The 17,078-nt window shown below is 44.9% G+C and overlaps 1 protein-coding gene across 5 annotated transcripts in view; it reads right to left on the bottom strand.

Moving 5' to 3' along the window:
* ptprua (protein tyrosine phosphatase receptor type Ua) overlaps positions 1 to 17,078 on the bottom strand; it is a 297,952-nt gene that overhangs the window by 108,816 nt on the left and 172,058 nt on the right. For all 5 annotated transcript variants that reach the window (XM_017480742.3, XM_047159179.2, XM_017480743.3 and 2 more), the window contains exon 5: positions 9,585 to 9,700. In XM_017480742.3, the coding sequence (XP_017336231.3) occupies positions 9,585 to 9,700 (116 nt within the window). The remainder of the gene's footprint in view (positions 1 to 9,584; positions 9,701 to 17,078) is intronic.

Genomic DNA, 17,078 nt, shown 5'->3' on the forward strand with positions numbered 1-17,078 from the left:
TAGCACAGGGCATGACACTACAAGTTGGACTATTTCACACTGAGAAGATCTCACTCTGTCATCTCTTCTCCCAAGAACCAGATCATTCTCAGCCATCCCTGCCTAGCTATCCATGACCCCAGCATTTCCTGGAAGCAAGGTGAACTCAGTAAATGGTCTCCTTACTGCCAAGAACACTGTTTTCCCTCAAAGATCACGTTACCATGTTTTACTACAAGCATGGAAAGCCCAGAGGCTCACAAAACTACAGCTATTCCTGTTGAATACTATGAATTCAGGAAGGCAAAGGCAACCCAACCACCTCCCTATAGTCTATGGGATTGTGGCATTGAACGTCTCCTGAATTTGGAAACTCCAAAAAGCAAAATTTACCCCTTCTGACATCCAGAGATTCAGGCTATGGAAAACTACATTGAGGAAGCCCTAGCATCAGGCTTTATCCATCCCTCTACATCTCCAGCAGCCACAGGGTTTTTCTTTGTGGATAAAAAAGATGGCAGGTTTAGACCATGCATTGATTACATAGGTCTCAACACAATCACAATAGATAACAGATACTGCATCCACTTCCTCTCGTCCTCTCAGCAGTAGAACAACTCCGTGAGGCATGTATCTTCACCAAACTATATCTTCAATGTGCCTATAACCTTATTCATATCAGAGAAGGGGATGAATGGAAGACTGCCTTCCTCACCACTAGGGGACACTATGAATAGCAGGTCATGCCATATGGCCTTGGTAACGCACCTTCTCAATGAACATTTCCAGTCTTTCATCAATGAAATCTTCAGAGATCTTTTGAACCAGTTCATCATTACATACATTGATGAGATCTTAATCTATTCCCAAAGAAAATAAGAACACATCAAACATGTCAAGACAGTCCTAACCTGCCTCCAATAGAACCAACTCTAAATCAAAGCTGAAAAATGTGAGCTCCATACAACCAGTACCACATTCTTAGGATGCATCATCAACCATCAAGGTGTGGAGATGGACCTATCCAAAGTCAAAGCAGTCACTGAATGGCCACAGTCTACCACAGTCAAAGAACTTCAACAATTTCTTGGTTTTGCAAACTTCTATCGAATGTTTATCAGGTATTACAGCATTATAAGCCTGTTGGTCTCTCTTTTTTTCTACCAGATTCCAGTTCACAGTTACCTACCATCCTGGAAGCAAGAACAGTAAGACAGATACTCTCTCTAGAAGGTATGACCCTACATATATTCAAAATAACCAAGTTTCCATCCTTCCCCCATCAGTGGTTGTAGCCCCCATTCGCTGGGACATCATGGAAGAGATCCAACGGGTACAACAAACAGATCCTCCTCCACCTGAATGCCTACCAACTAAGCAGTACATCCCAAACAGTCTCCAACAACATGTGATCCAATGGGTCCATACATCTTTCATCTCTGGACATACAGGTATTCAGCAAACAATTACCTTAATACGCAACTCATTTTGGTGATCAGACATAAATATAGATGTGACCTCATGTCAATTCTTGTCCAGTTTATGCTCGAGTGAAAATTCCAGACTCCTGGAACCCCTGCCCATTCCTCAGAGAACCTTGTCCTATAAATCAGTAGACTTTGTCACAGATCTATCCAACTTGAACAATTTCGCCACTATTTTTATCATTGACCATTTCTCTAAGACTTGTCGTCTTGTTCCACTGAAAGGTCTTTCCACAGCCATGGAAACAGTCACTGCACTGTTGCATCATGTGTTTCAGGTGTATGGATTACCAGAGGACATTGTCATGGACTGGGGCCCTCAGTTCACGTTAAGGGTATGGCAGGCATTTTGCAAACAGTTGGATATTATTGTCAGTTTATCATCAGGCTACCAACCACAGGCTAATGGGCAAGTGGAGAGATTGAATCAGGAGATCAGACATTATCTCAGGTCATACTGTAGTCAGGAACAACAGAGGTGGATTGAATTCCTTCCATGGGCAGAATATGCCCAAAATTGCTTAACCCATTCATCCACAGGACTTAATCCAGCACACAATGAAAGGGGGTATCAACCTCCAATGTTCCCTTGGTCTGGGAAACCATCTACGGTACCAGAGGTGGATGACTGGATTAGGAGGAGTGAACAGGTGTTGAACAGCGCTCATGTGAGACTCCAATGTGCCATTCATGCTAAAAGGATCCAGGCGGACCACCGGAGGCGTCCCCACCCCAATTACCAGCCAGGCCAGAGGGCACAAGAGACCTGTGTCTACGGCTACCCGGCAGAAGCTCAGTCCCAGGTATTCAGGTGCATTTTGAATCATCAGACAAATAAATCCTGTGACCTATAAACGTGAGCTTCCTGCTAATTACCATTTCTCTCCTTCATTTCATGTATCATTGATGAAACTGGTCCACCCTGAACTTGGCCCCAAAACCACAGGACCTGAACCTCCACCACCCTTGGAGATCCCCATTATACTTGATAAAGGAAATCATGGATTCAAGAAGAAGAGGTGGCCAGATGGAATATTTATGGAATGGGAGGGCTACAGACCAGAGGAGAGATCCTGGGTAACTGCCAGGGACATCCTGGATACTTCCATTATCCACGATTTCCACCGAACACACCCTGACCGCCCAGCAACCACCAGAGGGAGCCCTCTGAATACTGATAACACTCCATTTTTTTTCTACAGTCATGTCTTGTTTGCTATCCATTAAAGAGCCATGCTTTCCAACAACACATTGTCATGTATCGCCAATCGAACCCGCCTTACTGAGCGGTTTTTCCATTTCCATTGTGACTGCTTCATGTTATTACCTTTTGCCTGTTTATTGGACTTCAATTTTATTGGATTATTGTTTTTGGCTTGTTTGCCCATTTGGACTGTCTATTTTGATCCTCGAACTTTGCCTGTATTTTTGACCATCCCTTTGCTTGTTGATTTGGATTTATTAAACTTCTACAAATGGATTAAATCCCACCACCAAGCTTGAGTTCGTTACAGGAATTGAGAATGGATATGTATTTTGATAAAGCACTATTTCAAGGAATGATCTGAACATGTACTGTAACTAGTGCAGTGAAAAAATAGTGGAATTTTCCACGTAAACTAAATGTAGTCAGTCAGCCATGACAAGGATGATGTCCAAAGTCTGCCTATATTCTATTGCAAGGCTAATGGAGCTGACTAAACATGGGAGTCAGGAAATGTGTCAAATAAAATATTAAAAATAGTGTGTAGCCACATAGCAAACATCTTGGGCCTGTCACGCATCGTGACGAAGCAGAGATAAGGCGGATGCAAGCGCAGGATAACAGTTGTTTATTTGTAGAGACAGGCAGGCAGACAAACCCAAAACGTGATCCAAAACGTAATCCATAAACATGCAAGAGGTCAGGCGATTGGCAAACAGGCATATACGGGGCTAGGCAGGAATCTAGGTCGATTAACAAAACAAGACATGAACTAGGACGAGGAACTGGAAGCGGATAATCCAGCACGAACTAACTTTAAACAGTGACTGTGACTGTGACGCAAACTAAACTAACTCTAACATGAACCGACTTGGATCTCAGGGACGTGAGACTTGACTTGGACTTGGACCTTTTGTTGGAGCTCGGCAGGTGAGCCCACCTCGTGGGGCTCAGGTTCGAGCTCTGAGGTCACCCTGGCGGTCCCGGGCTGGGTCTCTGCACGGGCTCTCCGGTGGAGTTTCTTATGCTCCCGCCAGCTGCTCTTGAAGCATTCCTGAGAGCAGAAGAAAGCTTCCTGGAGGCCCAGCTTCCTGCAAGTGGGACATTGAAGCTGAGTCTCTCTCCCGCAGCCCTCGGTCATACATCTCGGGGATTTCGCCCCCGTGTTGGCCGGAAACTGAAGTGGATCGCTGGTTACTGCCCTGTCCATCTCCTCATAATAGAGGTTGAATGGTGGGTCCACCTGGGGCTGTCCATTGACTCTCCACCCCAGTAAATCAAGACCACGAAGTTGTCCAGGCTGTGAAAACTCCTCCATAAACAGCTCTGTAAACTGAGTGACATCATGGAGGGCTGGCGACCCAGCACTCACCAGCTGCTCCGCCCAGTCACGGGCCGGGCCGCAAAACCTGGACACCAGGAACCCGATCCACTCTCTCTTAGTAGGCTTGGGAACCGCCAAGCTGCAGAAATAATCCTGGCAGCTGAAGAGAAACTCTAGCGGGTAGCTCCCCAATCCCGCTGTCTCTGGCGGCAATTCAATGGCGTACCTTTGGGGAAATTGCACGGATGAAAAATGCGGCCAGTAATCCGAGCGTTCCCCGATGCGGTATTGTCCTACGATTTTCCTGGTTGCTGTGGCGTGCCTTCTCTCTAGTCCTCCTGCTGCATCCATGTTAAGGCGGAAGATTCTGTCACGCATCGTGACGAAGCAGAGATAAGGCGGATGCAAGTGCAGGATAACAGTTGTTTATTTGTAGAGACAGGCAGGCAGACAAACCCAAAACGTGATCCAAAACGTAATCCATAAACATGCAAGAGGTCAGGCGATTTGCAAACAGGCATACATGGGGCTAGGCAGGAATCTAGGTCGATTAACAAAACAAGACACGAACTAGGACGAGGAACTGGAAGCGGATAATCCAGCACGAACTAACTTTAAACAGTGACTGTGACGCAAACTAAACTAACTCTAACATGAACCGTGACTATGAATACGCTACGAACTAAACTAACTCTAACCATTTACTTACTATTTACGACTTCTTAATCTTCCACGTTGTGTGCTGGGAAGCTCGCGGTATATATGCGGACATGATTAGCGTGTAAACTGCTATCAGCTGGGAGCAATACAGACCCACGTGAATTCCCAGCCAATGACGGAACAGGGAGGAGACATGACAAACAAACAAAACACACGTGTCCCAATGTCACTACGGTCGACAGCGGAAAAGCAGGTGCTCGCACATTTGCGCTTAGAGCACACTGCTTCAAGGGGGAATCGTGACAGGGCCAAATGTGGCCTCAGGGTGGCACTGCTGGCGTGCTGCCAGCACTGGCATGTATCATGTCAGCCAAGTGTGGGCTATGTGTGGCAATGATGGCACTGCAAACATGACAGCAGACAACATTTGGGCATATTTTGGATGGGGTGTATGGCCCACCCACATAGCAGATGGTCTTGGACCGAATGTGGCCTCAGGATGGCATTGCTGGCGTGCTGCCAGCACTGGCATGCATCATGTCAGCCAAGTGTGGGCTATGTGCGGCAATGATGGCACTGCAAATGTGACGGCAGACAATATTTGGGCTGATTGTGGATGGGGGGGTGTGGACCAGATCATTCTAGTGATCGTTTGCCACATTTAGAATCAGATTGCAATTCTGGACAAGAATTTATAACCCTGATATGTACAAGCCAAGATATTGTCTCTCTCTTTCACACACACAAGCACAAACACACACTTTTTCATGATTTTAAAATGTTTGAATTAGAAAATATCTTTCATTTACTGATTTATAGGGTCAGTGAAAATAAGGGGTGTCCAGATGAAAAAAAGCATAAATTATTTAAAAAGAAGTTTTATGTGCTAAGTTCTCAGAAATAAAATTCCTTAAATTTCCATAAGGGTACTCAACCTGAACAAAACATGAATTTTCATAACAAGATCAAATGTTGTATTAATAAATAAATAAATAAATAAATAAAATAATCCATCCATACATCCATCTTCTATACCGCTTATCCTTCCTTCAGGGTCACAGGGAAATCTGGAGCCTATCCCGGGGAGCATCAGGCAAAAGGTGGGGTACACCCTGGACAGGGTGCCAATCCACACACATTCACACACCCTCTCATACACTACAGACACACCAATCTTCAGGGAGGAAATCCCCAGAGAATGGGCATGCACACACAGGGTAGAGGCAGGAATTGAACCCCCAATGCTGGCAGTATTAGGCAAACATGCTATCCACTAAGCCGCCATGCACCCGAAGTGCAGTTCATGTATTGTTAAACCGCAGATTCATGTTAACGTGAAATAAATATGATCTGTATTTTCTCTCCCTCTTGTTCCTGTTTGTGTGAGTGTGCGTGAATCTTCCGGCTTCCAGTTCGGTACACTTCTGGCCCTACTTGTGTTTTCTTTTCGTTATTGTGAATGTTTTTCCTCATTGCATTTTCCTGTGCTTATCATGTGTTTTTATCTCCACCTGTTCCAGGCCCACTCCTCACGCTGCCTGTCTGCTCAATCTCGGCTCACTTCCCACCTTGCCTACCCCATAGCACGTTGGCTGAGCATCTGACCCTCGTACTGTGGACCACAGTATGAATCCTGCCCTTGACCATTCTATTAAACTCTCTCACATTTATTAATAAAACCTGTTTTCACCTTGGATCCTGGTGTCTGTGTTCTGCATTTGGGTCCCCTTGTCTTTGTGTCTTTAACAATATAATTGGCAGCTAGAATAACACTTTTGTGTCTTTCACACACAAAAAAATTTGCAGTCATTTTTTTTTTTTTTAATACTTTCATAGTAAAAAAAGTTTACATTTATGGCATTTGGCAGACACCCTTATCCAGGGCGACTTGCATCTATCTCATTTGGAGTCCAATGTCTTAACCACTGAGTTACCACTGCTACTGAAAACCCAGTTCCCTTTCAAAAGGGAACTCAACGTTGCATGAATTTCATGCTGTGGGAAGCGCCCTTGAGCGTGCTCGTTATCTGAAACTTGTGTAACATCATGCCTATTTGTCAGGCCCCAACAAAGTGCATGTACTAAACAACCTGGATGACAGGTTAATTCTTGCACGATCCAGGGAACTGGAGATTCAGCATTTAGATGTTGTTCTCGAGTCTAGAAACTGGGGACACTTCCAAATTCTCAGAACACTGTGGCATCGCTGTGTGTCACTGATTACTATGAGGTTTTGTCCTTGGATGAAACCCCCGGCACATCCCGCACCATTGGGGCTGGACACCATGGTGCACACGTGGCTGAGGTCACATCTCTACGCTGTTCGCTCTGCTCCCACAAGATCTAGCAAGAGTTTGCGAAGACCATCTATGTCTGCTGCTAGTCACACCTTACTGGCCAGCTTGAATATGGTCCTCAGAGATAATATCCCTGCTAGACAGTACTCCTTGGGAGATACCCATCCACAGGGACCTACTTTCTCAAGTCGGAACGCTGATTTATCACCCTCGGCCGGAACTGTGGAAACTGTGGGTCTTGCGCCTGAGGGGCACCAGCTCATAGATTCTGGTCTCGCAACTGAGGTTGTAGAGACCATGTTGAATGCTAGAGTACCATCCATGAGGAAATTGTATGAGCCTAAGTCATGATAAGTTATTTGGATGGGTTTCACGAAAAAAGCCTCTACTATCATCCAGAAACAAAGTTAAGCACCTTCAGTTTGCCAAACACTAATGGAACTTCAAATGGGATCAGGTTCTATGGTCAGATGAAACCAAAACAGAGCTCTTTGGCAATAAACACCAGAGGTGTTTTTGGCACACACAGAGAAGTAGCCATATGGAAAGGTACCTCATGTCCATGGTTAAATATGTCGGTGGCTCTTTAATGTTTTGGGGCCTTTTTTCTGCCGAAGGACCTGGACATTTTGTTAGGATACATGGCATCATGGACTCCATCAAATATCAACAGATATTAAATGAAAACCTAACTGCCTCTGCCAGAAAGCTTAAAATGGTCAGTGGTTGGATCTTCCAGAGGACAATAACATCCAAAACATACATCAAAATCACAAATGAAAACCTAACTGCCTCTGCCAGAAAGCTTAAAATGGTCAGTGGTTGGATCTTCCAGAGGACAATAACATCCAAAACATACATCAAAATCACCACACAAATGGTATGCTGACCACAGAATCAAGGTCCTGCCATGGCCAACGCAGTCCCCTGACTTGAAACCCATAGAAAACCTGTGGGGTGAACTGAAGAGGAGAGTCCACCATGGAACTGGATGGACCTCAAAATTTGAAGGATATGGAGAGATTCTCTACGGAGGAATGGTCTCAGATCCCTTGCCATGTATTCGCCAACCTCATCAGGCATTATAGGAGAAGACTCACAGCTGTTATCTTGGCAATGGGATGTAGCACAAAGTATTGACTAAAAGGGTGCCAATAGTTGTTGCACACCTATATTTAACAAAGATTTTTTTTCGATAAACCTGTGTTTTGTTTGCAATTGTTTGATATCCATTGTCACGATTTCCCCTCAAGTTAGCAGCAGTGTAGCAGCGTGCTCGGAAAACTGAAGTGCAAGCTCACTGCAGAGGCCCACAGCACGAGCCCTGTGCACGAGCTCTTACTGAACGCACACTTTTTGGTCTTCAGTGACATTGACTTTTTTTACTTTGGAGACATGCTTTTGCCATGGTTATGTTCTGTCTCCGCCCCGGTTTTGTCATTGGTTGTTTCCCGAATGTGTGGCACCATTGTTTTCAGTTGTCCTGTGTTTAACCCATGATTACATTTGTCATTTAAACCCCTTGTGTCTCTTAGCACATCGCGTAATATTGAGTTATTCTCCTTACCAAGCGGTTGTTCGTTGTTGTCGGTTTGATTCATGTTCATTGACTTTGTTCCTCGTTTCTCGTTTTGTGTTTTGCCTTGCCCAATTTATGCCCGTTTGCCGATCGCCTGACCTATTGCCTGTTTTGACCACGCTTCTGTATCATGATTTGGATTTGTCTGCCTGTCGCTCGTAAATAAATGTCTTTTACTGCACTTGCATCCGTCCAAACCTCCATTACGTAAATTACATGACATCCATGATAGCAGAGTATCATCGATACAATGATATTTATTCATAAACTGTTTGTACAAACATTTACACAAGAAATGTTTATTAATTAAAATCCAGTAATTTCAGAAAAAATGCTCCTGAGTGTGTAAGTTTACACATAAGAAGGCTAACTAATGTAAACCTTGACTGATCTGCATCAAATAAATTATTGCACTTTCATATATGGACAACACTGTCAAGTTTAAATAGCTTGTGTATTTCGGTTACACACACAAACATAGTTAATATTTTGTGTAAACCCAATTGTTTCGTATTAAAGACATTAATTAAGGAACTATTAAATATGAAAAAATAAACAAAGTAAGAGACATACAGAATGGTATGTCTCAAGCTGCAATGTGCAGTATACTCCAGATTTTGCCCTGTTCCAAGGGGTTGTTACACTATTAAATAATATTTATTATTATTTACCTTAGACACGAGTCAAAATAATTTTCAGTTCTACCTGTGGAAAAGTGTTTTGGTTGTTATTGTTGTTTACTTGTCATTTCAGCACTGTGAGTTTTGCCTTGTATGGAGTTTTTGGATGTCACCAAATGCAAATCAGATGTGCTATACAAACTCCTGGTAATTTAAGGGTAATAGTATTCCTCAAGATGTAGTATGTATGTGAGTATGAAGATAATTAGTGTTTCCAAAACCTTTGTAGATCCGGGAGAATGTATTTATTTGGTTTGGCTTATGCAACCGTTTATATACACCTTTACTGAAAGATTGATAAATGAAGCCCAATGTCATTAATGCCATAATGTGCTTTTCATTTGTGCTCACTCTTTCTCTCCCTCTCTCTCTTTTACCTCCATGGTGAAGGGATCCATCTTGGATGCATGTCCATTAGCCACACACTGAAAGGTCGCGTTCTGCCCTGCATTCACCTCCACATCCCCGAGCCTGGTGAAGTGTGGCACCTTATCTGTGAAATGTGGGGGAAAAAAACACGAATACTGATGAATAGTCATGAATAGTCATAATTTCTCAAGTAAATAAAAATTCAGCTGATTGTGCAAAGGGACCAGCATCAACAAAGGCAGAACTAAAGTTAAATCTTTAAACATTTGTTAAACATAAGTTAAATAAGTTTGATTGTGTGACATCATTGGGTTTTTTTTTTTATTTCTTTGACCGAATGTGCTGCAAATACATTATAAAATATTGTATATCATACAATGGAATGCATGTGCTTTCCGTCAATTTTTGCACATTAAAATGGGACAAGCAGCAATGAGGTGACCAGATTTGCGACAGTAAAAACATTCACGGACTCACTAGCACTTTTAGGTGCGCTCACAGGAGCTTTCGAGCTGTAGCTGCGATCAGAAATATCATGATGTGGAGGGGAAAATACAGTTTTGTGCGTGAGCACAAATTCATCAGCCAAAATGGCAGCATTAGCGAGTGTAGAGACTTTTTGCTCATTCAAATAAACCACAATTTAGTCAGAAATACGAGTCTTAAATTCTTCAAGCAGGATCAATTCTTTTAACTGATCAAAAGTAACGACCTTATTTGCGGCACACCACTTATCAAATAACGCAGACTTTTCACGTGCGAACTCAACATATGTTCGGCTGGCTGTTTTGGCATGCTTTCGAAATTTCTGCCAATAAGCTTCGGGGACAAGATCATATGCCCGTAAAACAGCTGATTTAAACCGTTTCATTTGTTCCAGCGTTAGCGCAGAACATACTTCTTGAGCTTTTCCCACAAACTTGCACTGTAGCAATAAAGACCAAATATTTCTAGGCCACTGCAAAGTGGCAGCAATGCGCTCAAACACAGGGAAATAGGTGTCCACCTCACTTTCCCTAAACATAGGAACTAATCCAATGTGTTTACTAGCATCAAAACCAGCAGGACCTACAGACGAGGTGCCACGATGCGCAAGCTCTAACACAGGCGATGACTGATGAACAGGTGCAGGACGCGCAGGTGCAGGAGACACAAGTGAACCGGGAGCTGGCCTATTTCGCAGCGCCAACTCTAACTCCAGCTCCTTCAGCTTTATCTCCTTCTTTGTTTCCAGCTCCAGTGTTTGGAACTGCAGTAGCTGAGCCTGATACTGCTGACAACTTAACTTAAGGTCAAGTTTTTTTAGTTGCAGCACAAGCATGGGTTCCTCTAATGGAGAATCTACTAGCGTGGGATCTATGCACGTCGGTTCCTCGGGCTTGGCCCCAGCCTCCGCTGCAGCCAGATCCTCGGAACCACTGACCGGTGATCCAACACCCACCTCGGTAGGCTCAAGCATGACTCGCTGTTTTACAGCTCCTCGTACAGCAGCTTTTTGATGTCTCGCTTAGTGGCGCTCCGTCTAACAGATATGCCGTAAAAATCCGCAAGCAGCAACAAATCATCCTTATGGCATCGCTCAAACTGCTCTAACGTGGGACAAATGGTAAGCTGATATAGATTAAATTTAGTTGCCATATCTTATAACCTGTACACACACTCCCCACCACAAAGACAAAACCGCCAGACAAACGCATCGGAAGAGAAACGGGATGAAATGAGGGAAAGCACAAAACAGTCCTAAGAGTGTGGGGTTAGTGCATGTACATCAACACTGTGACAGTTTGCATTCACTTTCTTCAGTTGATTTTGCATTTGAACCTTTTATTCTGGATGGAGTAGTTTCACTCTCTGATACCGATTCGGACCGTAAACCACTGCGTATTCTGAGAGATACCGGAGCCGCTCAGTCCTTTATGCTGGAAGGCATCTTTCCTTTGTCTGAACACTCTAGCTGTGGTGCAGATGTTCTAGTTCAGAGTATTGAACTTGGTGTAGTGAAGGCCCCATTGCATATGGTTTATCTTCGTTCTGAGGTTGTGTCTGGGTTCATTAAGGTTGCAGGTCGACCTCAGTTGCCAGTTAAAGGAGTTTCGTTTATATTGGGTAATGATTTAGCCGGTGGAAAGGTTTTTCATTTGCCTGTTGTAACAGACACTCCCATGCTGCATGAGAGCAATGAGCTTTTACGTGAGTTTCCCTTTGTCTTCAGTTCCTGTGTCGTGACACGCGCCCAAGCTCGTAAAATGAAAAGTGCTGTCGATATTTCACTCTTATGTGTAGTGATGATCCCTTGTTTGAAAACCAAGATTTGTGTTCTAGTCCTGGGTTCTTCCTGAACTAAAACTTCTTCAATATTTGAAGAAGAGTGTGGTAAATGGGGCGTTGGGCGAGAACAGCTTGTGGCTGCCCAGAAAACAGCTAGTTCGCTCTCTCACTATATGGCTGCTGCTGTAGATAAGGCACAGTTATCTCAATGTTCTACAGCATATTTCTTTGATGGGGATGTATTGATGCGTAAGTGGACACCCCCAAACTCTGAGCATGATTGGAGGTCAGTTTTTCAAGTTGTGCTTCCAAAACCATACCGAACCCAGGTGTTGAATATTGCCCATGACCATGATCTCGCTGGTCACCTTGGTGTGAGGAAGACATATGACCGTGTGTTAAAGCATTTTTTTTGGCCTGCTATGAGGTCAGAGGTTGCCAGGTACTGCCGCTCCTGTCATGTGTGTCAGGTTGCAGGGAAACCAAATCAGGTCGTTCCCCTTGCTCCACTTCAACCTATACCTGTTATGGGAGAACCTTTTGAAAGGATTTTAATAGATTGTGTAGGTCCCCTTCCTCAAACCAAGTCTGGTAATTCATACCTACTAACTTTGATGTGTGCTGCTACTAGGTACCCTGAAGCTATACTCCTGCGTAGCATAAAGTCCCGTGCTGTCATCAGAGGTCTTGTCAGGTTTTGTACCACTTTTGGTTTGCCAAAATAAATCCAGTCAGACCAGGGTTCAAATTGAAAATTAAATTCCTGCTCTGTTCAGGAACACAACTGAATGTGCGTCATCAGGTTTCTAGTGCTTATCTCCCAGGGTGCATTAGAACGCTTCCACCAGACATTGAAGTCTATGCTTAGGACCTACTGTTTAGGTCAGGGAAAAGATTGGGATGAAGGGATTCCCCTGTTATTATTTGCTACCCGTGATGTGGTACAAGAGTCACTTGGTTTCAGTCTTGCCGAGTTAGTCTTTGGGCACGATGTTTGTGGACCTTTAAAGGTTTTACAGGAAGAGTTCCTGTCTCCAAGTCTGGTGAAACCCCCAACTAGGAATGTCCTAGATTATGTTAGTTACTTTCGTGAGCGCCTACATACTGCTTTTGAGTTAGCCAAAAGTTCTCTGGCATTCCCTCAGGCCTGTATGAAGGCTCGTTTTTATAAAAAGGCTGTGGTGCGTACATTCCAAGCGGGTGACAAGGTTTTAGCCATTACCTGGCTCTGCTCTCCAGGCTAGGTTCTCAGGTCCTTATGTTATTGAGTCTAAGTTGAGTGATACAGACTATGTTGTGAAAACCCCTGGCCAGAAACGAAAGTCTCGTGTGTGCCATGTGAATATGCTCAAGCCTTATATCTCTTGTGCTACCATGGATGTTGGCTCTTCAGTTCCTGTTGTCACGTCAGTAGCTGCTGCCTCTATGATCGTGCCGCCATCTGAGTATTCTCCTGAGATGGATGGTCTCAGTTTAGGTATGGCTTGTTTTCCCTGTGTGCAGTTACCAAACTCTGATTGGCTGGCAAATATCCAGTCTGAACTTGCACACTTTGTTGTGAACTTGACGTTCACTCTTAAGGGAGGGGGTGTTATGTTATTCAATGTATTTCTGTTTGCTCTATGTGCCTTTTGTGTGTCTATGTCGGTGGTGGGCTGGGTTTTCTTTTGTCTCCCTCCCCTTCTCTAGGCCACACCTACTGCACGCGTACGTTCCGGCTTGCTACTGGACAATCACGTCTTGTGCACGCCTGCTTCGGCCTTCTGCAACAGCATTGGTTGCCTGCACGTTTCCGGAACAGTACTTAAGCCTTGTCAGCCTCCATCTCAGGGCAGATCATTGCCATTGCATTTTGTGAAGAGAGAGAAGTGCTTGTTGCCTGTGTATAACTATTTCGCCTGTGCATGACCTTATGCCTGTTTTGACTTTGTTTATGATCTGCCCCGTTATGATTCATGTGATACCTTTGTGTATATATGTACATATTACTTTTGTTAATTAACACTAATAGTCACGTCTGTAAATAGTTTTTGGGTTAGCTAGGGAGTGAGGGAAGACGGTATATTTTTGTTTTCTTTTCTTGTAGGTTAGTTAGTTTTCTTTGGTAAAGTAAGAGGGAACATTTGTTTATTATTTTGGCCTGGCCAGCTTCTGAAGATTTAAACCACTGTGTATATAAAAAGTGCTCCGTTTGAAGTATAAACTAAACAAATGCAATCTTGGTCTCGCCAACCCTTTTTTTATTTTTGCATGTTGCGGCCCGACCCAGACCGGGTTCGTAACAGGCATTGTTATAACATTAGCCAACTTACTGGATAGCTTAGCTTAAGGTTAAAATGAATTTTGTAGCTAACCAAGTCTGCTTGCATGGTATCATAGGGATTTGCCTTCTGCTTAATTTATCCATCCATCCATCTTCTATACCGCTTATCCTTCCTTCAGGGTCATGGGGGAAACCTGGAGCCTATCCCAGGGGGCATCAGGCACAAGGCAGGGTACACCCTGGACAGGGTGCCAATCCATCACAGGACACACTCACATACACCTTCATACAACCATTCATACACTACGGACACTTTGGACATACCAATCAGCCTAACAAGCATGTCTTTGGACTGGTGGAGGAAACCGGAGTACCCGGAGGAAACCCCTGCAGCACGGGGAGAACATACAAACTCCAAACACACAGGGCCACGGTGGGGATTGAACCTGCGACCCTGGAGGTGTGAGGCGAACGTGCTAACCACTACTGCTTAATTTAATATTCAAATATCTGAAACAGTTAAAGAATGGATATTTGGGTAACCACTTGGATGTGAGGCATTCTACCGAATGGGTGCCATTTCTGTCCCGAAGGACATTATATGTATAAATGTGCATGAAAATTAAGTGTGCTGCAATCTAACTACACATTTAAAATATAATTTGAAACATTAATAAAAATGTCTGGGTTACACATGTATCCCTGTTCCCTGAGAAAGGAACAAGATATTCTGTGAGCTTCATGCTGTGGGAGCGCCTTCACGTGCAACAGGGTTGAAGTCTGTGTAAAATCATGCCTATTTTTAGGCCTGTTGTGGTCAGGTGACGTGGAATTTCATGTCCGTGTGACTACAAAATGGCAGCTGTAAACCATGTCATCAGCTTCTCTTTGTCTGAAGCAAAGACGCAATTCACAGGCATACCACAGAATGACAAAGCTCCACAATGGTTCGTTCCCTTTTGAGGGAATGCCTAACCCAGACATTCCCTTTCAAAGGGAACTTAACATTGTGTGAGCTTCACGCTGTGGGAACGAGCATACCAACTCCTTCATACTGATGGAATGGCCTGTCCAAAAAGGTCCAAGCCTGAAGGTCACTGCAAGAACCTTGAACCCAGGGTGGAATCCATGTACAAACTGTAATACCGAATTAATATGTGTGGCATAGACCACCCCTCTACCCGTTTGGATAAAGCCTTCAAGGAGGCAACCCCCCTAGTAGTGTGAACCATTATGCCCAGAGGCATAGTGAGACAGCGCAGCTAACAAGCAATAGAGACTGTCTCCACTGTTCAATTAGAGATGCGCTTCTTTGAAACAGCATCACCGCTACTGTCGCCGCCAAAGCAGACCAGCAGCTGCTCCGACTTACGCCACTTGCCGGAACGGTAGACATAAGTAGAGAGAGCCCTTACTGGACACAGAAGGTGCATCCTCTCTTGTTCCGGTGTGAGGAACGGAGGAAGACAGAACGCCTGCAACACCACAGGCTGGGCAGCTGATGTAGGCACTTTAGGAATATAATCTGGCCTAGGATACAGGAAGGCCTTGGCTTATCCAGGGGCAAAGTCAAGGCAGGAAGGGGCAAGAGAGAGATCTTGTACATCTCCTACTCACCTGAGAGATGTCAGGGCCAGCAGAAGCGCTACCTTTAGAGTCAGAAGCTTCTCAGAGGCTGACTCTAAGGGCTCAAATGGGGCACCTGACAGACCTTCCAGAACCACAGAAATGTTCCAGGAAGGTATGCACGGCCTACAGATGGGCCTCAGCTGCCTGACACCAGGCAAGAACCTTGAAGTTAGAGGATGTTGCCCCACAGAGGCTCCATCAACAGGGGTGTGGCTGGCCGAGATGGCGGCCACGTAAACCCTGATTGTAGAAGGAGCCAACCCCGCTGAGAAACATCCTTGTAAGAACTCCAGGACTGTAGCTATTGCGCAGTTCACTGGGTCTAGCTGACGTTCCTCTCACCACAAGACAAAAAGCCACCATTTGAGCGTATACAATTTCCTCGTGGATGGTGCTCTAGTGTTCAACGTGGTCTCTACAACCTCAGTTGTGAGACCAGAATCTATTAGCTGGTGCCGCTCAGGGGCCAGACCCACAGTTTCCATAGTTCCGGCCAAGGGTTATAAATCGGCCCCCCGGCTTGAGACAGTAGATCCCTGTGGTTGGAAATCTCCCAAGGAGTTTCATCTAGCAAGGATATTATCTCCGAGAACCATATTCGAGCTGGCCAATAAGGTGCTACTAGCAGCAGATGTAGACGGTCTTGGCGAATTCTTGCTAGAAATTGTGGGAGCAGAGCGATTGAGGGAAAAGCATATAGATGTGACCTCGGCCACATGTGCACCATGGCATCCAGCCCCATTGGTGTGGGAAGACTGAGGGCGAACCACAGCGGGCAGTGTGTTGTCTCCTCTGAGGCGAACACATCCTCTTCTGCTTGTCCGAACCTTATGGACTCCACCACTTGTGGATGGAGCCTCCAACCTCCGGGCCTCAGCCCGTGCCTCGACAGGATGTCTGCCCCCACATTCCGGCTGCCGGGAATGTACATTGCACTCACTGAAAAGAACTTTCCCTCTGCCCAGAGAAGGATTAGTTGCGCTTGCCTGAACAGGGGGCGTGAACGTAACCCTCCCTGGTGGTTGATATATGAGACCACCGCTGTGTTGTCTGTCACATCTAACACATGGTGACCTCTTAATTGAGGAAGAAAGAATTTCAGTGCTAGGAATACAGCCTGCATCTCTAGGCGATTTATATGCCACTCCAGAATGAGGGCCGCTCCAAAGACTGTGAGCTGGACAGCCATCTAAGACTGCACCCCAGCCTGTGAGGGAGGTGTCTATCATTACTGTCTTGCGATAAGGAGACACCCTTAGAGTGTGACCCGAGGCTAGAAACTGGGGACACCTCCAAATACTCAGAGCACGTAGGCATTGCCGCATGACATTGATTACTCTCA

This window comes from Ictalurus punctatus, chromosome 12 (genome assembly GCF_001660625.3).
Source record: "Ictalurus punctatus breed USDA103 chromosome 12, Coco_2.0, whole genome shotgun sequence".
NCBI lineage: Eukaryota > Metazoa > Chordata > Actinopteri > Siluriformes > Ictaluridae > Ictalurus > Ictalurus punctatus.